Source organism: Guillardia theta (assembly GCF_000315625.1).
Source record: "Guillardia theta CCMP2712 unplaced genomic scaffold GUITHscaffold_79, whole genome shotgun sequence".
Taxonomy (NCBI): Eukaryota; class Cryptophyceae; order Pyrenomonadales; family Geminigeraceae; genus Guillardia; species Guillardia theta.
In genome coordinates this window covers 191928-216706 of record NW_005434595.1, presented here as the reverse complement: position 1 = coordinate 216706, position 24779 = coordinate 191928, and the positions used below count along the sequence as shown (strand labels likewise).

The 24779-nt window shown below is 52.4% G+C and overlaps 7 protein-coding genes across 7 annotated transcripts; 4 read left to right on the top strand and 3 right to left on the bottom strand.

The window, feature by feature from the left end:
• Positions 1-1592: 1592 nt before the first annotated feature.
• GUITHDRAFT_76679 (hypothetical protein) lies at positions 1593-3504 on the top strand (the record flags this gene model as incomplete). Its single annotated transcript, XM_005825946.1, has 6 exons — positions 1593-2693; positions 2739-2808; positions 2860-2923; positions 2975-3204; positions 3345-3401; positions 3449-3504. 6 exons carry the CDS (start codon positions 1593-1595, stop codon positions 3502-3504), a joined length of 1578 nt encoding a protein of 525 aa, XP_005826003.1.
• A 1069-nt stretch (positions 3505-4573) lies between these two features.
• Positions 4574-7953, bottom strand: GUITHDRAFT_143825 (hypothetical protein; the record flags this gene model as incomplete). Its single annotated transcript, XM_005825945.1, has 17 exons — positions 4574-4605; positions 4649-4700; positions 4750-4788; positions 4945-5013; positions 5190-5236; positions 5403-5490; positions 5656-5788; positions 5865-5962; positions 6169-6226; positions 6281-6474; positions 6828-6934; positions 6988-7060; positions 7116-7185; positions 7379-7445; positions 7487-7632; positions 7717-7811; positions 7906-7953. 17 exons carry the CDS (start codon positions 7951-7953, stop codon positions 4574-4576), a joined length of 1416 nt encoding a protein of 471 aa, XP_005826002.1.
• Positions 7954-9047: 1094 nt separating this feature from the next.
• Positions 9048-11569, bottom strand: GUITHDRAFT_165068 (hypothetical protein). Its single transcript, XM_005825944.1, has 10 exons — positions 11490-11569; positions 11116-11178; positions 10849-10971; positions 10647-10705; positions 10448-10532; positions 10314-10373; positions 10197-10271; positions 10030-10146; positions 9931-9975; positions 9048-9877 (listed from the first exon to the last, which is right to left on the bottom strand). Exons 1-10 carry the CDS (start codon positions 11556-11558, stop codon positions 9167-9169), a joined length of 1407 nt encoding a protein of 468 aa, XP_005826001.1. The 5' UTR covers positions 11559-11569; the 3' UTR covers positions 9048-9166.
• A 1236-nt stretch (positions 11570-12805) lies between these two features.
• On the top strand, positions 12806-13692 carry GUITHDRAFT_154545 (hypothetical protein; the record flags this gene model as incomplete). The annotated part of the gene is made up of 1 exon (XM_005825943.1): positions 12806-13692. A coding segment is annotated over exon 1 (644 nt), but the record flags the coding sequence as incomplete, so codon positions are not given.
• Positions 13693-15223: 1531 nt separating this feature from the next.
• Positions 15224-15460, top strand: GUITHDRAFT_46734 (hypothetical protein; the record flags this gene model as incomplete). The annotated part of the gene is made up of 1 exon (XM_005825942.1): positions 15224-15460. A coding segment is annotated over one exon (237 nt), but the record flags the coding sequence as incomplete, so codon positions are not given.
• A 2394-nt stretch (positions 15461-17854) lies between these two features.
• GUITHDRAFT_154544 (hypothetical protein) lies at positions 17855-20575 on the bottom strand. Its single transcript, XM_005825941.1, has 5 exons — positions 20303-20575; positions 19024-20258; positions 18376-18876; positions 18198-18267; positions 17855-18056 (listed from the first exon to the last, which is right to left on the bottom strand). Exons 1-5 carry the CDS (start codon positions 20568-20570, stop codon positions 18022-18024), a joined length of 2109 nt encoding a protein of 702 aa, XP_005825998.1. The 5' UTR covers positions 20571-20575; the 3' UTR covers positions 17855-18021.
• Positions 20576-22177: 1602 nt separating this feature from the next.
• GUITHDRAFT_154543 (hypothetical protein) lies at positions 22178-22918 on the top strand (the record flags this gene model as incomplete). The annotated part of the gene is made up of 1 exon (XM_005825940.1): positions 22178-22918. A coding segment is annotated over exon 1 (614 nt), but the record flags the coding sequence as incomplete, so codon positions are not given.
• Between the last annotated feature and the right edge of the window lie 1861 nt (positions 22919-24779).

Genomic DNA, 24779 nt, shown 5'->3' with positions numbered 1-24779 from the left:
TCTCCCTCTCCCTCTCCCTCTCCTCTCCCTCTCCTCTCCTCTCACGCGCAGTGGGTCGGGAACTTACGAAGCTCATGGCGGGGAATCCAGCAAGCGGGGAATGTTCGATTTGACGCCGGGGAGATACGTTGAAACCCGTTATCAGGCACTTTTGGTGCTAATAAGAGAATTACATCTTATTTCTGGTACAAAAATAGTCCAATAACAAAACTTGACTTGTAGTCAGGAGCCGTTACTTCTACCATCATGATGATCCCGGCCCGGACGGCCCCCGTCCGGGCCGCCCGGCCCGGCCCGCACTCTGGCAGTGCCCCGCCGCGGATGATTGGATGGTGCCAGTGAGTGAAGGACCAGTGTGGTCCTGGACCGGCCATCGGATGCGTTTCAGTTTGCCAAGTCGGACGGTCGGATCACTGAGTCACGCGGCGGCCTGACTCGAACCGTGACAGCGGCCTGAGTCTTGCCGCCAGGGCCCCGGCGGCCCGGCCGCTCAGGCTGGCCGGGCCCGCCAGCCACTGCGCGCAGCCTGGCAGTGCGGCTGCCAGGGACACACTGAGAGAGAGCAACGCATCCGATGATCATCCTGCAAACTTGATAAAGGTGCCGCTGTGCAGTGGCCCCGGCCCGGATGTCAAGTGCGGTCCGATCGCGACCGGGCCCGGCCTGTGCTTTATAACTATTTTAATACCATCATTTTATGATTATTTGCACCACCTCTTGTACTGGAATGGATTCCATGAATCACTTCTGTACCGAAACAAGAAACATTTTAAACATATTTTTAATTTTATCAGTAACGATAATCTTTTTTGTTGGTTATAAACAGTACAAATCACAGATAATTAAAATGGTCAACAAATCTTTATAAGAAGGTTCAAAGGGTACAGGTCCTCCAACTTCTTCAAAGGGAACCATAAGGGAAGGGTAGGTACCCTACCTACATTCATAACGTTCATCAAAAGTCAAAAGTAGGGGTATTCTAGACTACCCCTGGGTACCCTAGACAGATAAGAGAGTACCCACCATGGCACCATCGGTCCTGGACGTCCCCCTGAAAAAGTGTCAACTTGTACAAGGCTTGCTTGAAGAGCAGGAGGGCAGGGAGAGGAGAGGAGAGGAGAGGAGAGGAGAGGAGAGGAGAGGAGAGGAGAGGAGAGGAGAGGAGAGGAGAGGAGAGGAGAGGAGAGGAGAGGAGAGGAGAGGAGAGGAGGGGAGGGGAGGGGAGGGGAGAGGAGAGGAGGGGAGGGGAGAGGAGAGGAGGGGAGAGGAGGATCAGGGGTACATCGATCACCATGAACATTCCGCTCTACCCCATGCCATCCAGTGCTTACCTGCACAATGGAGTAATGATCGATGGATGTTTGGTGGTGGTGGAGAACAGCAACGACACGGCTTCTACTGGTGGAATAACATCAGGAAACGATAAACCCAATGCATCATCAGACTCTGAACGTTGGGAAGAAAAGAATGAAGAGATGAAATCAGAATCTACGGTGAAAAGAGAATACAGTCAGAAGCCCAGAGCGAGCTTGCTTCGAAATTTCGTTGGAGATCAGTGCTTGCCTGTGGAAGTATCTTTCTCAAACTTGAAGATGGAGGTTCCAGATGCAAACGCTCGTGTCGGGCCCTGTGCCTCCCCTCCCAGGAAGACCATCCTCTCCAGCGTCACTGGCGTCTTCGAGCCGGGAAAGTTCACAGCCATCATGGGGTCGAGCGGAGCAGGAAAGACGACGCTTCTCAACGCAGTGGCAGGGGAGGCAGCAGGCGGCATCCTCTCGGGAGCTGTGCGGTTCAATGGAGCCAAGGTTGACACAGCTACGATCCGCAGGCTTCGCGCTTTTGTGTTCCAGGATGATGTAGTGATGGGTACCATGACAGCCTACGAGGCTATCAGCATGTCGGCGAAGCTGAGACTTCCCCCGGACATGCCGCTCGAGGAGAAGATGAGGCGAGTAGATCAGATGATTGAGATCCTTCATCTTGAACGCTGCAAGGACAACGTGATAGGCTATCCCGGAGAGAAGAGCGGGGTCTCAGGAGGAGAGAGAAAGCGTATCAGTATCGCCATGGAGCTTATCACGAACCCTTCTGTGCTGTTCCTGGATGAGCCAACTTCCGGCTTGGATACTCATACAGCACATAGCGTCTGCAAGACGTTGAAGGAGCTGGCTGCTGCTGGCAGGACGGTCGTTGCGACGATTCACCAGCCGTCCTCGGACATCTTCCACATGTTCGACAACCTGCTCCTGCTCGCCAGCGGTCGCATCCTCTACCAGGGGCCGTCTAGATCCTGCATGGACTACTTTGCAACAAGAGGCAGCCCATGTCCTCAGTTCACAAACCCGGCCGATCACATCTTCATGAAGGTCCTCAACGATCAGCTTGCCAGCAGTGAGCTCGAGCGCAAGGCGAAACGAGAGCAGATCGAGGGGTTGCTGTCGGAGTATGCGGAGTCTTCGACGTTCAAGGACATGGAGGCCCGCGTGAAGGTCCCAGGAAGCGGAGTGGACAAGAGCTCTTCCAGCTTCTCTCCCAGCCTGCTGCTCCAGATGAGCGTCCTCTTCGGCCGTGCAAAGAACAACGCGATAAGAAACCGGCTGATTCTCAGGGCCAAGATCGGCCAGTCACTGTTCATGGGGCTTCTTGTTGGGTTGATCTATCGTGACTTGCAGACTAACCAAAGGTCGATCCAGGTAAGCCTCATCTTGAAGCTCCAGTCGTTTTCGCTAACTGACAAGCGCCGTCAGGATCGGACCGGAGCCCTTTTCTTCGTATCTGTTAACGTCACCATGTCGGCTATGATGACAGGTGCTTACTAAGAGGCTTCCTGCTTTGGTTGTCATAAGTTGTTTTCGACAGTCATCACTGCCTTCGGTGTCGAGCGAGTCGTGTTTGAGAGGGAGCGGAGCATCGGAATGTACAGGTGGGTGTGACAGAGGAGGAGAGACAGTCGACTTAACTTGAGTTCCGACAGCACGTTTGCATACTTCCTAGCGAAAATCATTGTCGAGCTTCCACACAACATCATTTTTCCGTTCATACAAGCGAACATCGTGTACTTTCTGCTGCAGCTGCAGCTGTCAGGGGAAAAGTGGATCACCTGGTGTGATTTCTTTGATCTGTTTCTTTACAACTTACTCGGCATGCCAACAGGTGCGTCATCTTCCTCATGCTTAACAACGTCGGGAATGCTCTTGGGATCTGGTGAGTTACCAAGAGATGGGACGAGTTGCAATGATACTGCGTGCTACAGCCTAGCTTGCACGTTCAAAGATCTTCAGGCCACAATACAAGGAGGTAAGTCCATCTTACTTGATTTTGGATGGTATGTGAAGAATGATCAGCTCCGATTATCATCTTTCCTCTTATGCTCTTCAGCGGCTTCTTCGTGAATCAGAAGGGTAGCAAGTCAACCTGATTGTCAACCGTCGGTTCATGTTGCATGCAGGCATTCCTGTCTACTTCGATTGGATCAAATACATCTCTCCCATGCGCTATAGGTAACCCACACATGTCCTCTTGCTCCTCCTGCTCCTCCTGCCCTCCCCCCCCCCCTCCCCCATCCCTTTCCTCCCCCCTTGCCGTGAGCTACCATTACCGTGTTTCACTCTCCTCCCTCTTTTTCTCTCGCTCTTTACATCTCATCTCACTTCCTTCTTTTACAGCTTCGAGGCTTTCATGCTCAACGAGTGCACCGGTCACTCTCCTCTCCTACTGTTCACCTACTAGCGTCTCATGTCGAGCAGGTCTGAAGCTCAAGTGCGATGATAACGAGCTTGTCGCTCGACCCTCTTGTCCTCCCTTGAAGGTTCCAGCAGCAAGTCTCTCCTCCATACTGACCTCCAGCCCTCACAGGCCGGCACCGCCACCTCCCTTCCTGTCTACAAGCCCTGCTTCTGCCCCGTAGTGGATGGAGTTCAGGTCCTGCTTGCTCAAGTCTTGCTAGGGTCTGATGCTCGTGTAGGTGTTGAATCAGTTGAGCATGACAGGAGATCTCACGATCTGGTTCCGCCCCTCCTCCTCCTGCTCCTCCTCTTCCTCCTGCTCATCTTGCTCCTGCTCCTGCTCCTGCTCCTGCTCATCCTTTCCCGGCTCCTGCTGCATTGCTCTGCCTTACACATTCCTGCCTCGCCTCCTCCACCACTACCATCATCGCTGCTGTTGTCTTGACTCTGCGAGCAGGGGGAACGTCGGCGTCCTGCTGGGGCTGTGGTGCGGCTTCATCATCCTCGCCTTCCTCCTCTTGCACAGGTACGCGAGCAATCGCGAGCTCTGCGGCTTGACAGGTGGAGCAGACTGGTGGTGACGAGGGAGAGGCAGCGAGCGAAGCTGCTGTCCAACGACTCGTGAAGCAGCAGCGACTTGTGGGAGCGAGTGAGGAAGTGAAGTGAGCGAAGCAGGAGGATGTGAATTGAGGGAGAATCAAAACTTTCAATGAAGGACAAGGCGGAAGACATTGGGGTGTGATGGAGTTTGGATAGGACGTGAGCATCGTGGCAGTAAGTGCAGGAACGGACGAGGCAGAGAGCAACTTGAAGCAGGGCAAGCATCAATCCCCTCCTCTCGACCAAGATCAATCGTCCTCCGACACGTTGGACGGAGGGCCTGCGACTTAATGAGTGAAGCTCGTCATGTTGAGCACGCGTACCTGTAGAAGGACGGTTCCACAACTTGAGCTCACCGCTGTATGACACGGTGATCTGCAAAGAAATGAGATCAGACGTGAGAGAGAGGAGGAACGAGGCTTACGATTCCTTCCTGTGTGACATGCATGGAGGCTAACGGCTCCTGAGGAGGATGATAAGGCAGGAGCAGGAGCAGGAGCAGGAGCAGGAGCAGGTTGGAGGATGAGTGAGGATAGACAAGGACGAGATAAGAACAACTTGTTCCGAGGTAGAAGGTCAAGAGCAGAGGAGGAAGGAGTAGGAAGGAGGATAGAAATACCGCAGCGATGAGCGTATTGCTAATTGGCTCCATTGAAGCCACTTCCTCTGTCAAGAATGTCAGGAAAGTCTAAGGCCAGCACAAGAAGGTCGAGGAGCGGGAGCGGGAGTAGGAGCAGGAGCAGGAGCAGGAGCAGGAGCAGGAGCAGGAGCAGGAGCAGGAGCAGGAGCAGGAGCAGGAGCAGGAGCAGGAGAGCAGGGCTGGATGGGTGAGATGAAAAGGAGGGTCTTGCCTGCACGTGGAACCTCGGCTGTGTTTGACACAGCTCTTGCTGCCATCTTCTCTATCATGACTGAAACTTTACGTCAAGACATACTCCTGTGAAATGACTCCCTTCTCCTCCCTTCTCTCTTCTCCTCCCGTACCCTCTTCCCTCCTGTCGCCTCCCCTCCTGCGATCTCTCTCCTTCTCTTCGTTCTCTCCCTTCTCTCGCAGTCCCCTCCTCCTCCTCCTCCTACATGATGTGCTCTTTCTTGGCGCGCCTTGCCGCTTCCTGGAAATGATGAGATTGCCTTCGTTGAGGTCCCAAAAGCACAATCTGCCATCCTGCCACGAGATAAGGAGGAGGAAACAGAGGAGGAGGGGCAGGAGGAGGAGGGGGAGGGGGAGGGGGAGGTTGAGCGCGAGGGGGACGATGATGAAGAGGAGCAGGGGGAAGAGCAGGGGGAGGAGCAGGAGGAGGAGGGTAGTAGCGGTGGAGACTGGCAAAACCTGAGCAATGGAGAGGAAGCGATAATTGCTCGCTGGACCTCCTTCCCTGTTCGAGGAGCTGGAGCAGAAGGCCGGGTCAAACTGAACGGAGCTGATCCAGCTGTTGTGTCCGAGGCATCTCGCTACTGCACACCTGAGGAGGAGGTGAGAAGAGGAGATAGAGGAGGAGGACGTAAGAGGAGGACGAGGAGGACGAGGAGCAGACTTACTTCTCCACAAGAGACCAGACGACAACAACGTCATCCTCCCCTCCGGTTATCAAGAAGCTCCCGTCGGGCGACCAAGCGCAGCACAGGATCGCTCCATACTGCAACATCATTGAGAAAAGCATGGGAGGAAGAAAAGGAGGAAGTGGGCCGAAGCGCAAGGGACAAGAATAAGAGGGGAGAGGAGGGAGGGAGGGAGGGAGGGAGGGAAAGAGGAGGGAGGGAGGGAGATAGGAGGGAGGAAGGAGAGGAGAAAGAAAGAGAAGAGAGGAGGAGAAGAGATGAGAGAAGTGGAAATGAGCAAGACCTGACTCCGCAAGGAAAAGATCAACTTCTCTGTCGGATAATGAAAAATTCGAGCGTTTCTGCAAGAGCATGGCAAACCATCACCTTCAGCGGCAGACAGTTTGATCACATACCCGTCATGGCAGCAAAGGCACATTGTGTTCTCTGCAGAGAAGGAGATGTAATTTACAGGACCCTTGGCTACGTGCCATCTACTGATCGGGTTCTTATTCGTCTTGGGCTTGGAAACGCTGAAGGTGGAGGAATCAAGGTTGGAACTGGAGGAGTCGGAGGTGGGAGTGGAGGCGTTGGCTGCTGCCATGCTCTTCTGCGAAGCATCTTCCTTGTCTGAAGACCGACAGAGGGTGAGGAGACGCGAAGCGCGACTGAGTGGAGGATGATGGGAGGAGGGGGAAGGGAAGACAGGGCGAGGGGATGAGGAAGGGAAGTCAGGAGAGAACGAGAGCGTCATGGGCGGAGAAGGACACGAGGAGAAGATGGAAGGTGGGGGGGGGGAGGAAAGGAAGAGGAGGAGAGGGAGGGGAAGGGAGGGAGGGGAGGCAACCTTTGTCAAAGACTAGCAGAACTCCATTCGAGAAGGCGGCCAAGAAAATATTTTTCGACTGTCCACAAGAATTTTTCTCGTCAGTTTGTTGCCATCAGGCTTCGAGCTCTCCTCACATCCGGTACCCATTTCACGTCCATCACTCGTGAATTGTTTAGATTCCCTCCTGTGTTGTACTTGGAGATAATAGACAGGTTTATCCCGTCCACCAGTAGGATTTCACCTGCACATTCCCATCACTATTGCGCTAGACACGAGCAAATGCCATGTTCCCACCTGTCTCGCATCCTACAAGGATCTCTAGATATTCCAAGGTAGATGTCACGTTATTGATACAGCAGCACGTGATCTGCAAAGATCCGAAACCGTCAACAACAACAACCATTCCCATCCCCTCCATCCACCTCGTTCGGGAGTTTCTTCTCCCTCTGAGCGTTCTCGCTGTCATTAAGGCTAAGATTCACAATGCAAAGGCTGCAGCAGATGTCATCATCGCTTCAACCACAAGTACAACATCACCAATCTCCGGACGGATAAACATAATATTCTGTCGAGCTCCCCTGAGGCGATGGCGTCTGAAGATGTTCAAATAAAGATAGTTCCTCGCCCCCCTCCTCTCTCATCGCTGCTTGCGTTCACATCCTCCTCCTCTCTCAGCTGTGCTCACCTGAGGTGAAGAAGAACTCTGAGATTTCCTGCTGATTCCAAACTTGATCTTCCCCTTGGGTGGGGAGCTGGCGAGCATTCAGATAGCAGAGCCAACGTTCTCCTTCACCTTGGCTGCTTGGAAGCAGAAATTTGACTATATGAAGACTTGAATCCTCGTTGTATACTTCCTGGTACCCTGTCGAGGCTCCTCTCAGCTTCTGATCCCCCCCACCCCAGCTCTCTTCGTTCAGAAGCTCTTGAATCACCGTGATCCTACGATTGGGAACGCGCTAGTGGTCCGATACATCCCCTCCGGCAGCGGGATGTGGTTTTTGATTTGTGGCTTGCTATCCATACCTAGAGGACAAGCAGTTATAACGATTTCCTTTTGCTGTAGCGATATCCTGAATCTTTTGATCCTCTGCAACAAGAGCGTCCACTCCCATCACTTGCTTAACGTATGTACAAACATCTTGTTATCAACTTCACGTCAAAACCTCCCTGTTTCTTCACCCCCTTTCTATCTTGTCTCATCTCTTTGCTTACATCCTGCTGAACTTCATTTTCACCTTGTTCCATCAGTGCTGGCGGCATGGCGCTTCGAAACGGTGGGTGGGGGTAGATAAATTAGTCTAAAATTGGGGTACTTTCCCCCATAGAATTACACAAAGGCAGGGGTAAGGTGGAACAAAAGGTAACAGGGTGGGGTACTGTGATAAACCTGAGTCCGCCTCATAGTCATGCCATCCATCAAGTTCTTCACTGCAGGTGCGGATAGTCCTCGTCATGCTCACGCTTTGTGGTGTCCGACTTGGCTCTGGTACTTGGGGGATCACCATGGAGCTACGCTGACAGCGGAGTGCGAGGGATGCTCGCCTATCATAGTATCGATCTCGCATGGGTCTTGCCGTCCTCCTTGCAGGAACCTGCATGTTCCCCTGCTTGTCGTGCATGCCGCTGCCGCTCGTGTGGTAGGAGTAGAGGTTTTCGCTGCCTCCTCCGAGGCTTTTCCCGGCCCATCGGATTCTGTTGAGGCGGGTTTGAAACTTGTCAACATGGCCCTGAAGATCCGACGATCACCGTGACCTCACTGAGGGCATTTTGAACTTCCGCAATCATAGGAGGCTAATGGAGGCCGATGACCGCACGAGTTTGAAATCCTCGACTTCAGCACAGCGGCATTTCACATGTGTTTGACAACGATGGGATGCTGGACCTGGCTCGGAGCAAACTTGAAACTGCCGCAGCAGCACATCGCCAGCACTGATGGACTCCTGCAGGATGCCGCGTTGGCTTCCTGTGGTGGCTGGCAGATCGCTCGGCGAACAAGGAAACGGCAGCGTTGGACGGTCTGACGGCCTCGCAAGACGTCTCAGGTGACTCATCCAACTTGTAAACGCATCCGGTCCGGGTCCAGGATCTTTCGTCAGCGCCATCATCGCGGGTGCGTTCCGGTATGCCTCTCACTCCTTCGGCGACATACTATGTGCCCACCGGTCCCGTCGAGTGAGCGAAGTACCAACATTATGATAGACGCATGCGAGCCGCTAGCACATGGGCCGACCGTCCGATCCAAGTCAGTCGGAGCGGCTCCCGGCCGATGCTGGCCGCTCCGCAGCCGAGCGGCAGTTCTATTCTGAGATAATCGGATGGTTGTATTATATCATAGAGGCAGTTCAGCCTGAGATAATTGGATGGTTGTATTATATCATAATGTACACTGGACACTTACTTAACCAGCAACTGATAGTTGCACGGGAAGCGCTCAGACTCACGCACTGACACGAGGATCATCTTTCAAACATGTTCAACTTGCTCCGAGCCTTGTGCAGCCCCCAGCAAGGTTGAAGGACGGCGGAGGACTCATGCCCTTCATAACATCAACAAGAGAGCCATTCAACGGAGACAGGTCGATCAGGCGATCATGCCTCCCCGACATGACTGAAGTCATCCAATGCCCATGCAAATTCACCTTGGCGAGGAGATCATATGGTTTGCTGTGCGCTTTCTCGTCGTACGAGTGACTGCAGATCTCATCCCATCGCCTTCCAGCATTCGTTGGAATCAGCACATTCGAGGTGAAAGGACTTGTGCTGCGCAAGTCCAAACTGCTATCCAGGTCATCAAGATCTCCTGTGGACCATGATTGGTTGACCGCATCTTTCCAAATCTGGCTTGCTGTAAGCATATCCGATACACAGCTTTCGGGAGGATTGAACAAATTCTTGGGCAGCTGATCAGATGATACCTCACCCCTGTTGCGATCACGACCCACAACTTGATCGTCCGGGTCGTTGAGAGTTCCAAGATTATTCGTGATGAGGCCATCCAAGACGGTCATACAGTCCTCGAAGCACGCATCGTTAATGTCACTGTGTCTCCGACGATCTCCTTCTGAGCTCAAGGAAGCGTTCTCGGTCATGCACGATGCGGTTCGGGGCTCCATGGCTAATTTTGCCTCCTTCGGTTTCGGGCGATTGCATCGTTTTCGGTTCTTTGCTAATTCCTTGGGGCGGATCTGTTTGTATAAGCGATCACAAACGAAGAAGGCAAGTCAGAACTCCGACTTACACTCTTATGCACGAACTTTCCTTTCAAATGGCATTGTTTCAGCACCTGTATTGTTTCAGCGACTACCAGGCACCAGCTTGCAAGGAGAAAACTTCTTACCGTTCTTACATCATCAATAGCTGCATCGACAATATCGAGCAAGAAAGGTATTAGCTCAAGCAGAGCTGTGTCACTAGTATCTCCGAAGAAAGGCTTTATGGGAATAGCATTTTCAGGCTGATCAACATGGTCAGACTGAAGAAAGATCCACGGCAAAGTCGGCAAACCTGCATGAGATAGCTTTCTGGCGAGTTGTCGACGATGATTGTTTTCGCAAGATTTCTGTTCAGCCTTGAAAGATCCTACTTGATGTCAGTTTTCTTAACTTAAGAGAGCCTTTTCACCTTCACGTGCAGCCCTTTTAAGTGACATGTATGCTCGCGGAACAATCGATGGGCAATAATCTGTTGATTGGCAAACAATGATGAGTACAGAACCCTGACTCTTCCCTAGAGCCAATCAAATGAATTGCACTCACCCCATTCATATCCAGTTGATCAATTATCGGTGAAGCGTACTCGCGAAGTCCGGATGTGAAGCAAACAATCTCATACTTTTCACCTCTTCGAGTGTAAAGAGTTACCCAAAGTACACCAGTGGCAAACGACAATCGAACGAAGAGAACAGAAGAACAGAAATGGATGAGTCAAGTCTCTTCTACAGTGCGATTGACTCACAACGCTGCAAGAAAGCTTGATACGCCAGGGCGCCGATGTGTGATCCACCCGGCACCTTCCTGTAACAACGATATCATGCCGGATACCTTGCTGGTGCGAAATGCAGGCGACAACGAATAGCATATAGACATTTGGCAAGCCAACATGCGCACTAATTGTCCAAAAGACCATATGATCTTCAAGAATGAAGTAATCCTCTTACATTGAATTCGGTGTGGACCAACGTTTCATCAAGATCCAACACCAGTGTTCTCTTGTGTCGGTCAGTATCCGTGAGATCAGGAAGACATCCTTGATTGTCACTATCGAAGGTAAGATCATAGTTCTGAGCGAAAACACTACAGTTAGCTTTGCAGGACACATAAAAGAGGGAAATGGTAGAAAACTACAGAACTTGTAACAAAATGCCATGGTGAAAATATCGACTCAAATGAGATGCAAGAAGAATGAGGCTTGAACAATCATGTACCGGGTTGCCAAACTCATCCTCGGTCCCTAGAATGTCCTTTCGAAGACTGCTTAGCCATACTTTCTGCAAGGAAATTTACATCCCGGTTTTACCAAATTACCGAGGCATCCATTTGAGAGGATACACGTGCACGGAGTACAATCTGAAGCCAAAGACTGAAACATCGAAGCATAGCAATTATTTTCACACGATGAGCAGTTGAGATGATTACATGATCGCTCAGAAAGGGGAAACATGAATCAAATGTATCAACTGATCCAACTCCCGACACGGAGCTACGAGAGCAAACTCTTTCACAAGGGAGAAGAGAGAGGAGAGAAGCGAAAGGACAGCGTGAAGAAAGGCTAAACTAAGATCGGCCAAGGACGATTCACCTGGAAACGCAACCAACTTCTGTCCCTGCGGCTACTCGACTGCGACGAGCCGAAACAAGGAGGCGGCATGGAGGCGACTTGAAGTCAGTGTATTCACAGTCGGGGGTGATCAAGAGGTGTTATTGGGGGTAGGGGTATATTTCAGTAGGTGGGTAGTTTGCAGTAGTGATTCGTCAATGGGGGTGATTGAATGATGATGCTTTGCGATTACCGGGTGCTAGAAGAGATAATACTGTGAAATAAAGGGTACTTACTTCGCAAGGTCCTCATTTTCTGAGGGTGGGTACATATTTCAGGGGTTGCATCATAGATTGGTGGGTAGCACTACCCTACCTACCCTCAGGGTTCAATCGTTTGGTAGGATTGATACCCACCCAGTTTGTGAATGGACAAAGATGGGTAGGTGGGGTGACACTACCCCCTTGCTATACTTTCTCACCGGGTGGTTTGTGAAGATGTTTTGTGGTAAAATATATAGGTGGGGTAGTATAACCCACCGGTTCAAAATGATGCAACTGTTGGGATCCCTGAGGAAAAGCTGGGGTAGGCTTCATGGCCGAGATGAGTAAATATTAAAAGGTAATTTAATTGTCCCCTTCTGATTTCATTTGAGAATGTGCAAAAAATCGCTTCCATTGCTCACATCTTGATTATTTTTCAAATATAACAAACAAATTTCAACTTAATTTTTAAACTTGTTTTTATTTTTTTAGGTGATTTTTCCAACCCAAATCGGGGGAAAAAGGATTTTATATGTAAAACTGTTTTAAACTCTGCTCACAAAGTTAAAAAAAATTAATAATCAAGATTTTTTTTCATAAAACCTTGTTTTTATCCAGGCTTTCACTTCTGTACTGTGCCTTTCAACATCCCCAGTACATCATACAATTTAAAAAAATTTATATAGATCTGTATATCAAAGTTTACTTATCATTGAAATCAAATATACTTTTTTTGATAACCCGGGCTCCTCCTAGCAAGGGGCGGGGGCGGGATTGCGGAGGGTACTCAAGGTAAGAAAGAATTCAGCCTGGTAGGGTCAATCATGACATGATGGGGGTACTTTTGTGGCTATTTGGGGGTGAGGGTCATGGCTTCCGTGCTAAAACGGTAGGGTGGGGTAGAGTGGGGTAGAGTGAGGTGGGGTGGGGGTGAGATTGCTCTGCGACCTGGACGGAAAGGGGTGGGTACTGTAATGGTGGGAGACAACAGGGGAATGGGGGGTACTTTCCCGTTGGATGAAGGTGGTGGGGGTGATTGAGAAGGGGTGGTCTTACCAGGAACTTGCAGCAGGAAGTAGTTTGCCGGGAGCTCTTGTTGATGTGCGGAGCAAAGTGAAAGAGGCGGGAAAAAGATCGAAAGACAAAGAGAAGAAGACAGAGCAAGAGTCTGGACAAGACACTGGAAAGAGAAGCGAAAGAAGCACCATGGCGTCTTCAGGCAGTTCAACTCAAGACATGATTTCGGATTTCTTTGACATCCTCCAAGATGAGGCGGTCGAACTTGGGATGCAAAGACTTGGCCGAGAGCCGGTCGGGATGGAGAAAGAGTTTCATTCGCGCATCGTGTCTGAAGCGCTCAGGGTGTCATTTGCCGTATATCTGCATGAAGTTAGCGACAAAGTTGATGAGCTGCCAGCCGAGTGTCACTTAAATTTGTCGTCGAAGTATTCTCAACGAGTGCTGCAATTTTACCATTACTTGAAAAGAGAGTCGCAAGTTAAGTTTGGAGGCCCGCGATCAATTGCAAGTATCATCCATCAATCCTATATCAACAGAAAAAATGATCACTGCAAGATGCTGGCTGAGAATCTCACAGAGTGTGTGAATTTGTACTTCAAGTCACTTGACTTTTGGCAAGAGACGGACTCTCTCTATGTGACAAGGGGCTACTATGAGTTTGTCAAAAGGGATGTTGAAATATTCTCCAAGCGGAACTGGCAAAGATACACCAACGAGTCAGGTCGTATCAAGGAACGTGCCCAGCAAACTTGCATCTTTGTGCTCAATACAGTGTGGGACATCATTTCATCGTACTTACCGTTCCGCGACGAATTTCAAAGGAAAACTGATGGGTCAGTAGTTTTCTTTTTGATCCTACTACGAGCATATCAAGATCAAGAACTCCTCCTGGATGCTGATAGTGTGCATGTCATCGGGAAATTCTGTGCGATTTATTGCCCGCAAGCCATAACGGTCACTTGTTCCATCTTCAGCAAGCTCTCATTTTGGAACCTTCTGCACCTTATCTTGAACGTCATTCCGTATGCTGAGGATGCCGCTGAAGCAAGGAAGAACAGAAAGCAGGTATTTGAGCTCTTATTCAACTTGAGGAGCAGGGCTGCTCCTTTTTCCGAACAGTTCACGTTGCTTCTTCAAGAGTTTGGAACTGTTCCTGGCTCGAAATTTGATCCTGTACAGAAGCTCTTGACATCGACTGCGCCTGCTGTTTGAAAGATGTGTGCTTCTGCCACCGGACCGGCCCACTATCATATCGAACAGGCCCACACGGCACTGTCAGGCTGGACCGGGACGCTGCAGCCGAGCCCGGTCGGTCAGTGCGGCCGGTCACCGGGTGACCGTGCTGGAGCAAGCTTCAATGGCAGCCTCTGAACTCCAGAAGATTCTCTGTCTACTGATATCCTACAGTGAGCGCCGACTCGGAGATTTTGAAAATTTCAAGGACTCCGATGATGAGTGCCTTTCAATTGCACTTGAGTCTTGATGATATAATAAACTTGACTTTGAGCTTAACTGACCAGGGGCACCCTGAGTCGTGCTGTGAACAGTCAGTCAGCGCCAGCCACCGTGACTCACTGATGCGCCGGGGCGATCGGACTCGTCACGGTGCCGAGGCCGCGCTGCGCCGAGGATGGCCCTCGGCCGCCGCTCGGACTCATGCTGGCCGCACCGCCGAGATGCCATGATGACCTTTCAAGTTCAATCAGTTTGCCGTCACCGTGCACTGACCGTGACGGCGTGGCCGCACGCCCGGCCGCGCGGCCGCGGCCGGGCAGCGCCGGCAACCTGACAGTGACGGTTAGAGAGTCGAGGATGCTTGACTTGACGGCCGGGATCATTGATCACAGGCCCGACCGTGGGCCTGCCAGCCCGCCGCGGCCGGGCCGGCGGCCCGGCCGCACTGGGACTCGCCGCCGCAGCCTCTGCCTAAACTTGAAACTTCAAGTCACTGAGTAATCAACTTGGCTTGAATAAGGCAGCGATAATGCAAAAGAAAACTGACATAAAGAAGTTTTGCTGTCCTCCACGGTCGGACAGAAAGAAAGCGCCATGGAACGAGTGCAGCTACAAGTGCGGGCGAATGCGGAGGAGATGGCGGCATACGTGAAGGATCTAGGATCATGGGAGGAGGAAGTGAAGAAGAAGGACAAGAAGTTGTTGAAGGGAGATCTCAACCCAACCTCCAGGAAGGCTCTGCCAGGAGTGAGGAAGAAGGGTTTTGCTGAGATGGTTCCATCAGGAGCCCCCGGACCGAAGGACGAGGAGAGGAGGAGAGGAGGGAAGGGGGAGGAGGGAGGAGAGAGGATAAAGCCAAAGACGTATCAAGACTATGGCCAGTGGGACAAGTTTGTTGCGAAAGACCTGGACAAGATGATAGAGGAATTCGACGAGAGCGACAGGCAAGAACAAGAGGAGAAGCACAGGGCGAAGTTGGCCGAGGAGAGAAAGAAGATCGAGGAGAAAGAACAAGAGATCATGCGGGCTAGGGAGGAGAGCGATCGCATCAAAGACGAAGGAAACAAACTTTTGATGGCTGGCGACTATGAATCCGCCATAACCAAGTATACAAGGAGTTTGGAAAGGAACCCAAAGAACGCCATATCGTTCGCTAACCGCGCTCAGGCATACATCTCTACCAGTAGCTATGAGAAGGCTGTGGAGGACTGCAACCGTTGTCTTGAAATCGATCCGAGATACGTGAAAGCTTACTTGAGGAGATCGACTGCCTATATGAGAATGGATGTACCTAAGAAAGAGTTGGCGATTGTAGACCTGAAGAAGGTGAGCAGATCTTGTCTTGTCTTGCCTTGCCTTGATCTTGGCGTGTCTTGTCGTGTCTTGTCGTGTCTTGCCTTGTCTTGTCTTGTCTTGATCTTGTCTTGTCTTGTCTTGTCTTGTCTTGCCTTGCCTTGTCTTGTCTTGTCTTGATCTTGACTTGTCTTTATCTTGATCTTGGCGGGCTCTTTCCAGCATTCATATGACTGCATTTTGACATCAGGTCCTCCTGCTTGAACCAAACAACAAGCAGGCTAAAGAAGACCTGCAACGACTTCAGCCGCCTCCCGAGGTCAAGGAAGAGAAGACCGCACACATCAGTGAAGTGAAGGGCGAACCTCAGGTACAAAGATGTCTTGATCATGTTAGAGAACGAAAGCCAACCACACAGCTCACCTGATTTCTTTCTCTCCATATTGCTTTTTACAAGAAAAGTATTAATTTGCGATGTTTGCAGCAGAAGAAAACAGAAAAAGTCGGGCGAAGGCTGAAAGTTCGAGAGGTGAACAAGCTTTTGGCATGTTCAGCATGTCAAATGTTTTGACAGGTGGACGAAGAAGGGGAGGAGATATCTGAAGAGCACAAGACGAAGGGGAAGCAGCAAGAGGTCCAGCAGCAGCAGCAGGAGGGAGAGGACGGGAAGGGAGCCAAGACAAAGAGTGTAGGAGAAGAAGAAACAGCGAAGGCTGCGAAGAAGGTGAGAACAAAGATGAGAATGTGATGTGCGATCCATGAAGTTGAAACATGATTCATGATGTCAAGTGATGATGATGATGATGATGATGATGATGATGATGATGATGATGATGATGATGATGATGATGATGATGATGATGATGATGATGATGATGATGATGATGATGATGATGATGATGATGATGTTGATGATGATGATGGTTGTTCCGATCATGCCTGAAATGACTGTGTTTGTCAACATGATAAGAAATCGTCTGATGTTGTCGACGTCACCAGGTGATTTCTCACGAGGAGGCGAAAGTTCTCGCGCAGCAGGCGAGGGATGCGATCAATGCACGAATATCGAGTGTGCCCGACAAGGTGAACGAGGAGAAGGGATGGAACAGATGGAGATCTTGATGCGCGTGTGAACATGCTGCTGATCTTGTTGATGTTGTTGTCGTGGTGGTGGTGGAGCAGGAGCAGGAGCAGGAGCAGGAGCAGGAGCAGGAGCAGGAGCAGGAGCAGGAGCAGGAGCAGGAGCAGGAGCAGGAGCAGGAGCAGGAGCAGGAGCAGGAGCAGGAGCAGGAGCAGGAGCAGGAGCAGGAGCAGGAGCAGATAGTGGTGATGATGATATTGTTGGAGGTGCGCGTGATGATGGTAATGAAGATGAGTTAGAACGGGTAGCGGATGATCTAGGTATATATTGTGATTGAGATGCGTTCAGATTCCATCAAATTCGACGGAGTTTCAGCGAGCGTGGAAGCGAGTCAGTCGAGACCGAGAGAAGCTGTTTGAATTTCTTTCAATCATCCCTTCTTCCAAGTAAGTGAGAGGAGAGGACACGGGGGGGGTGGGGGGGGGTTGGAGCAGGTTAGGAAGGAGGGAGGAGGAGGAGTCAATGTGGGAACAACGGAAGGACAGAAACAGGGACAAGGGCTGGAAATTTTTCATCGTGATATCTGAATGATGGTTTCTTGAACAGTTTTGTTCAATATTTCAAGACTGAAGTGAATGAGGAGGTCTTTGCTTGCGAACGACTTGTTCAGGTCTGATGAACATCCACAATAGATCTTCCTGTCGATCCTCGCGTGCATTCATGATTTTTTCGTTGAGAAGAATCCTTCTCATGGTAAGAGATGGATCATTGTGCGAGTGAAAGTGAAAATCGTCTCAACCGACCTTGCTTCTCCCATGTGATCAGAATCGTGATGGTATCGACTAGATCTGGAATCGAATCTTGTTCTTGATCTATTCGTGTTTGTTGTTTCTGCCGCAGTCTGTTGTGTGCACAAGTAGATAACATGTCTTTTGTTGTGTCATTTCATGCCATGATGAGATGTTCGCAGGTTTGGAGATCCTAGCGTCTTTCATCAAGGTTTTCCATATCTGAGATGGTGACGACGATGGTGTTCACAAAGCTCATCAGGTCCCGAGGATAGAGATCGTCCTCAAGTTCCTCGATGCAAGCGCCAAGAGTCTGCTGAGCGAGGTCGTGGGGAGGAGAGGGGAGGAGGGGAGGAGGGGAGGAGGGGAGGAGGGGAGGAGGGATCACTGAAGTAGCAAGTAGTGAGACTTGTCGCAGACGTTGACGTCACTTGAAGCCCTCGGGCTCGACAACGGCAGGTGACTTGTCAAGCTTGACGTGAGTGTGCTGAGGTGCGGGGGCTGATGGGAGTTTGCAGCACAATTCACCAACAGTACAAGAAATATCTCGAAGGGAAATGAGGAGAGTTTCACCATCATTCCTCCTCGTTAACAAGTTGAACTAGTTTCTTGCATGTTGTTCCCTGACTTTCTCTTCGCTTTCGCATCAAAATCTTAAACCCCTCCACACAAGCTCAAAACTTATACTCCATCTGCTCCAGCAGACCCCCTGCTCCAATGTCAGCACAACCCTCCTGTTACCGTCTCCTCCCTTCCTGACTCTTCCTCTCCTCTCTTGTCCCCTTCCCCTCTGTCCTCCCGCGCATCTTTTCAGATTCTCCTCCTCCTCCTCTTCATCCCCTCCTCTTGCCTGGCTGGTTGTAGAAAGCACGCAGCGGGTTCCTCTGAAGCTTCAGCGATGCTGTCACCAGCCCGCTCTCCTGCTCACTTCATCAGACCCCCACCCCCCCCATCCCACCCTCCTCACTTCCTCCTCTTCTGCTCCTTATCCCCTTCCACCTTCCCCCTTCTCCCCCAACTTCACTTACGGGAGTCCATATGGTGTCGTCTACTTTGATCTTGGTAGGGATCTCAAACCGAGACAGTCCGACCTCCCTCAGCTTCTTGGTCGCGTCAGCTACCAGAACAGCTTCGTCAGGTCGTCCTCCTACTGACCCCCAGCCCTTCTCAGGCTGCGACACGATAGCAACGCAGTAGTTCATGTCGGACTTGGCGAAGACGCAGACGCAAGCTATCCCTTGCACTTGCTTCAGACAGGCCTCCACCTTGCCGAGAGCTACAAACTCTCCTCCTGCGAGCTTGATCAGGTCCTTCTTCCTGTCGATGATCCGCAGGGCTCCATCCTTCTCCATTACAGCCACGTCTCCAGTGTGGAACCAGATCTTGCCGTCTGCATGCTTCCTGAAGTCTTCCGCCGTCTTGTCCGCCATCTTGTAGTACCCAGCAGACACGTTGTTGCCTGCTATCAGCACTTCTCCTCGAGGCTCCGGGTCCGTGACAAGATAGTTCATCTCGGGGACAGACAGCAGCTGATAGCGAAAAGAAAATCAGAACGTCCCTCCCGACCCCTTGCCCCTGCCCCGTCTCCTTTCCCTGCCCCTCCTCCACCTCCCTCCCCTCCTCTTCGTTCTCCTTCTCCTCCTCCTCTTTCTTTCCCTGCTCCTCAGTTTTCTCACCTTGATCTCATTCGCCGGCTGGATCGCTCCCACCCTCCCGTACGTCTCGTCTGCTGGCCGCGACCCGCTCCTGACTGCCTCCTGGACAGTCGCGCAGCTCGTCGTCTCTGTCGCGCCATAGCCTTGCGCCACAGGACTGACCAGCGCAGTCACAAACTGCTGCGTCTCAGCTCCTAGAGGAGCTCCACCGCATACAATCAGCCGCACACGATCTAGCCCAGCGATCTTCTTGACCTTGCCGAGCACAGTGTTGTCCAGGAAGGAGCAAATGCCGCAGCCAGCAGGTTTCTTCATCCTTCTGTTCATCGCTCCCCAGAAGAGCTTCTTCTTGAGACCTCCTCCGTCCTCCACCTTCTTCATCAGCCCCGTCCTGATCGCCTCGAGGATCGCTGGCACTGAGGGCATGATCGTGGGCCTGAGCGAAGTCAAGTCGGGGCTGCTGCTGTCTCCGTGCATGATGTAGGGGCTGGAGGCGGTAAGGGAGCGAGGGTGTGCGTATCCTATCGTTGCTCCCTGGCACATGCTTGTGACTTCGATGACGAGCTCGAGGATGTGAGCGAGGGGGAGGTAGGAGATGAGCACGTCGCCTGCTCTCGGGGTCACGCAGTCCTGAGCGATGACGGAGGCGAGGACGGAGACGAAGTTGGAGTGGGAGAGGATAACGCCCTTGGGTACCCCTGTGGATCCTGACGTGTACATGATGAAGGCCACATCGTCTGCACGAGGAGCGAAGGCCTGCAGGTCCAGGTCGACCTTCTGTCCGATGCTCATGAGATCCTGCAGGGTAGTCGAGGAGGCTGCTCCGATGAGCGGGAAGGACGAGGCCTCATTCAGCTTCGGGTACGGGTTGTGTGGTGCCCCGACGGTAGACAGCGGTGCCAGGTCTTCTCCGATGATGACGATGTACTTGAGGGCCGGACACTGCGCGAGAACCTTATCCTTGAGGGTCTTGTACAGGCCCCAGTCAACGAAGATCAGAACTGCCTCAGTCTCCAGCAGCCCGTGCAGCATCGCTTCATGTCCCAGCGTCGAGTAAACTGTGGTGATGGTACACCCTGCTGCGAACGAAGCCTGTGCTGAAATCATCCAATCCGCTGAAGTCTCAGCGAGGATGGCAAGGATGCACTCCTTCTTCTGCTTCCTCCTCTCTGCTACCTCTGACAACGACAGCAGCCCTTTGGCAACAGCCTTCACCTCACGGCCGACTTGTGCATAGGTGCGAGGGGAGTACGGGCCTGTAGAACGATCAGAAGAGCTCAAAGACGTGTACAGGTCATGCCTTTCTTCCAGAATTGCTTGCTGCCTTCAACCTTGCACTCTTCGACTTTCCTGGTGTACATGCAACATCTATCGGCATGAACCTGCGTTGCCTTCTCGAAGCAGTTGAAGATGGTAGCTTCCGACCCTCTTAGCATCTCTGGCACCCTTGCCAGCTCTCCTCCGTTCTTGTCCACACACCAGGTGTGCATCCAGTGTCGAGTATCCGGCTCATCGCATTCCAGCTCCACCGCGTATGAGGAGCGGGACTTGATCTTGGGTTGGGTCATGGTGTCTGCGAAAACCATGTCTCAAATGTTTGTCATTGACAGTCATGCTTCACTATTTGCTGATTTCCTACTCTTCTCGAACTCCTGCATGTCTAACTTGTACATCTTGACCTAACTTGCTTTCCTCTGTGCCTTTGTCTCCTCCTCCGTAAAAGATTTTTGAGCGTTGCACCCATCGTTTTCGTCCTTATTCTCTATCCTTTTCTGTCTTGCTCATTGTCGCTTTCCTCTGCTCATCTTTCTGTGCCTGAACCTCTTCCTTTCTTCTTTCTTGTTGTCGTCCATGCCTTCCTCCGTCTATCCCATCCTCTTCCTCCTCTCCCCTCTTCCACAACTTCGCACGACCGTTCCATCCGACCATTGCGCATACAAATGACTACTACAGGACAACCCCCGCCACATGCATAACCCCCAATGAATCGGAATTGCACAAAAGTACCCCTCCTTTTCTCAACAAAAACCTTCACAATATAGGGTACAAGAGTAACCCCTACCCCCTCTGACGATGGGCAGAACAAACATTGTTTTTCAAACTGGTGCTGAAAACGATCGTTTTCGAGACGCTTCGGGCATAGTATGACCCGTCACTTCACCCCTGGAGCTACCAGTACCGGTCCATTCCGCCGGTCTGTCTAGGGGTAAAGTAGTTGACTACCGTAGTATCTCCGTTGCCTCTAGTTTGTGCTCCGAAGCCCCCGGGCCCCTGCACTGATTTAGAATTGAACTTTACTCAAACTACTCTCCTGGTAGTCCTCGTACTGATCTTTAACTTAACTTTGAGTAAAACCTAGGTTTAGATTTGAACTCTCGGAACCTTTTTCAGACCGTCCGACGGTCTCCCGACACGCCGGTCGCATCTTCCGAGTGGCACTGCGGCAGTCAGTGTCAGTCCGACACGTACTGTACTACGGTAAGGGGCCGCCCGGGCCCGACGGTTCAAGCTGCGGCCCCGCCGGGCCCGCCGCCGGCCGGGCCGGCGGTGATTGGACTCCGAGGCTCCCGGGAGGCCACCTCCGAGCGGACCGGCGGGTCCGAGCCGCCCGGCCAGCGACGGGGCGCCTCGCCGGTGTCCGTCACTGGGGGAGGGGGGGGCGCGGCTGGTCAACTTACTTTAGGCTTGCCACTGCAAGTTGGGCACCGTGCGGCACCGTGGCACTGCCAGGCTCGGCGTGACTCGCCTGGGCCAGGCTGACGGTCACCTGCGGCGCCCCCCGGCCGCGGGCGCCACCGTGCCGGTGCCATTCTCAGTGGCGGTGACCCGGGGCAGCCTGGGCAGTAACGCGGCCATAGCGCTATGAGGCTGGCTGGCCCGGGCCGCGCCGGCCCACGGCGCAGCCGCTCCCCGTCCGCGGGCGCCACACTATTCAATGATTGAAGCATCATGTTCAAAGGCTTCAGTTGATACTACCGTAGTACCGTAGAAGGCTGACTGTCGGACTCGAGGCCGCTTAGTCACAGTGGCAGCCGCGTAACTTAGGCTAGTAAGTTCCGCCGGTGACTCCGACTTGGCTGACTCGCGGCAGTTGAACGGTTGGCTCTGAGTTGCGGCTGAGCGGCCGGGCGGTCACTGGGGTGAGGGGATGAGGGCGGTTGGGCGCACAGCATCGTACGGGATGAGCATGGGGCCCTACTGAACATGGCGAGCCGACCGAAGGCGGCGGGGAGAGGATGGCGGGAGGACGAGGAGAGGAGGACGGAGTGGAAGGCGAAGCTGCATCAAGCCATGATCCACCAGGCTCAAGAAGACGTGAAGAAGAAGTGGTTGGCTGAGCGAGAGGTCGAGAGAGAGCGCAATATTGCCAAGAAGCTCCTCCCAGCCCAGGTTACATGGTGCGAAGACACGCTGTCCTCGTGGGACAGCACCAGCCACAAGGTCGTCATGCGCGTACCGACTGAGCAAGAGATACGAGGAGGGATCATCACGTACGACTACATCGCTCAGAAGGACGGGAAGGCGCGGGAGGAAGGGCTGATCTTCAGCGCCATAAGGAGCGGATCTCTGGATCTGATCAAGTTCGTGCTAGAGGAGGTTGAAGTTCCCCTCCTCCTGCGAGAGAGCGAGAACTTCAACACTCCTCTGCACTTCGCTGCCGTCTCCAAGAGGGCAGACATCACTCAGATCACGAAGCAGCTGCTTATCCATGGTTTCCTTCCTAACACAGCCAATCGCTACTCCTGGACGCCCGCTGACTTCGCTCGCCATGCGGAGAACAGAGAAGTGATCAACATCTTCGAGGACAAGACGATTGAAGAGAACATCAAGAACGATCTCTTTGATACCATCAGGGGCAGCATACACTCGCGCGAGGAAGCCATGAAAGTGATCATGGCGGCTGTGCGAAGCAAGCAGAAGGACGTTCTTCACTTCGTGCTGATGAAGCTGCCTCACAGCATCAACTTCGTGGACGAGAACAACGGCAACACGCCCTTGCACTACTGCTGTCTGATCGACGACGATGACTCGATTGTTAAGATCCTCTTAGAGCACGGGGCGGATGTGTTTGCTAGGAACCAGCTCGGAAGGACTCCGCTGAATGTGGCAGAGGTGAAGGACAGGCAGAAGTGCCTGAAGATGCTGATCGAGTGGGAGTTCAAACTTGTGTCTGAGAGTCAGGCTCCTGAACAAGAGTTGGCAAGACCAGACAGTGTTCACTTCGACAACAACGCGCAGGTCCTTGAGCTCTATGATGACGAGGATGTGTTTGAAGAGTCAAACGATGATGTGACGTTGCAGCGAGGAGAAAGCCTCCACTCTATCAAGTCCAGATCTCCTTCAAGGGATCATTCCTCGAGGCATCTCGATGAGGATAGTCAAAGTTTCGTGATGGAGGCTCTCAACGAGATCAAGGCCCTGCGATCAAAGATCGAGCAGCTCGAACGGCAGCAGTATCCTCCTGCGCCCTTCTCGCTGAGCGCTGCGTCAGCTTCCCAGCGCTTCCAACAGTCGGGAGAGGAGGAGAGAGGTCAGAGCATTCATGACGAGAGGCATGGAGAGGCTCGTTACCCCGATGATTTTGACAACTTGCACAACAACGGTCCGGCGGCGTACGAGGAAGTCTTTTACAAGCTGCACTTGATGCACTCGAAGCTGATGGAGCAGGAGGAGGTCACGGAGAAACGAACGCAGTACCTGACGTTGCAGCAAGACAGGCTGGTGAGCGATATCAACAAGAAGCTGGAGGAGATCTCCCTACAGCAGCATCGAGCCGCCGAGGTGCTGGCTGAGACAAACTCGCGGATCAACAGCTACCTGATCTTCGACAAGCAAGGCAGACCGTCTCAGACTGGTAAGATCGTCGTCACCCTCAGGGCCGGACATGGACTGCTGCAGGTCGACTCCAAGAAGCTCCCGAACCCGTACGTGATCGCTGCGATTGAGCAGCAGGTGTTCATGACGTCGGAGGCTCCTCAGACGAGAAATCCGATCTGGGAGAAAGAATGCGTGTTCGACGTTCCGATGCAGGCCAGCAAGCTTGTTGTCTCTGTGCTGGACAAGAACAACCTCCGACCCGCCAAGGTCGTCATCCTCGGAAAAGTTCACATCCCTCTCGACCTTGTGCCTGACCAAGACGAGGAGAGCTGGTACGACTTGACGGCCGACGAGTCCGGGAGCTCGATGCGACATGCCGGCTCTATCCGGATCAAGAGAAGGTTCGTCCCGACGCACAACTGGACGGAGTACATGAAGACGCGATCGTATGAAGCCAGTCTGCTGGGGAGGAAGGACGAGCTAGTGGAGAAGCATGTTGCTGACGGAGACAAGGTGAATCAGTTTGGCCTCTACATCAAGTTGATCAAGGGGGACGGGCTTCACTCGGGCCTGGGAACGAGCGACCTGACCTTCAAGATCTCGCTGGAGATGGGAGAGACCAAGGACGAGACTGACGCTGCAGCCATCAGCGACTCGTACTCGTGGAAGTCAGAGGACAAGGAGTTCTACTGGAGCAACGTGGACGCCAGGAACAGGCTGAGACTTTACCTCGAGTATGACAACCATGGTATGAACGAGCGAGTAGCGTACGCGGTGCTCAAGGCCGACTCGTTCCCGTACGAGGAGGTTTACGAGGACTGGCACATGCTGGAAGTCAGCACGTCTTATCAGAGCGTCAAGATCAAGCCCAGGCTGCGGATTGCTTTCTATCGCACCCCGCTCGTAGAACATTTCGAACAGATACGATGCTTGTAAGCTCCTGCCTGCCCCCTCCCTCC

Coding starts and splice junctions, on each gene's coding strand:
- GUITHDRAFT_165068 (XM_005825944.1), bottom strand. CDS start 11,558: ATGCCGCCTCCTTGTTTCGGCTCGTCGCAGTCGAGTAGCCGCAGGGAC. Junction 10,533..10,646: donor TCAAGCTTTCTTGCAGCGTT/GTGAGTCAATCG, acceptor TTACACTCGAAG/AGGTGAAAAGTATGAGATTG. Junction 10,272..10,313: donor TAAAAGGGCTGCACGTGAAG/GTGAAAAGGCTC, acceptor GACATCAAGTAG/GATCTTTCAAGGCTGAACAG.
- GUITHDRAFT_154544 (XM_005825941.1), bottom strand. CDS start 20,570: ATGACCCAACCCAAGATCAAGTCCCGCTCCTCATACGCGGTGGAGCTG. Junction 18,877..19,023: donor AGCCGGCGAATGAGATCAAG/GTGAGAAAACTG, acceptor TTTCGCTATCAG/CTGCTGTCTGTCCCCGAGAT. Junction 18,268..18,375: donor ACGACACCATATGGACTCCC/GTAAGTGAAGTT, acceptor TGAAGTGAGCAG/GAGAGCGGGCTGGTGACAGC.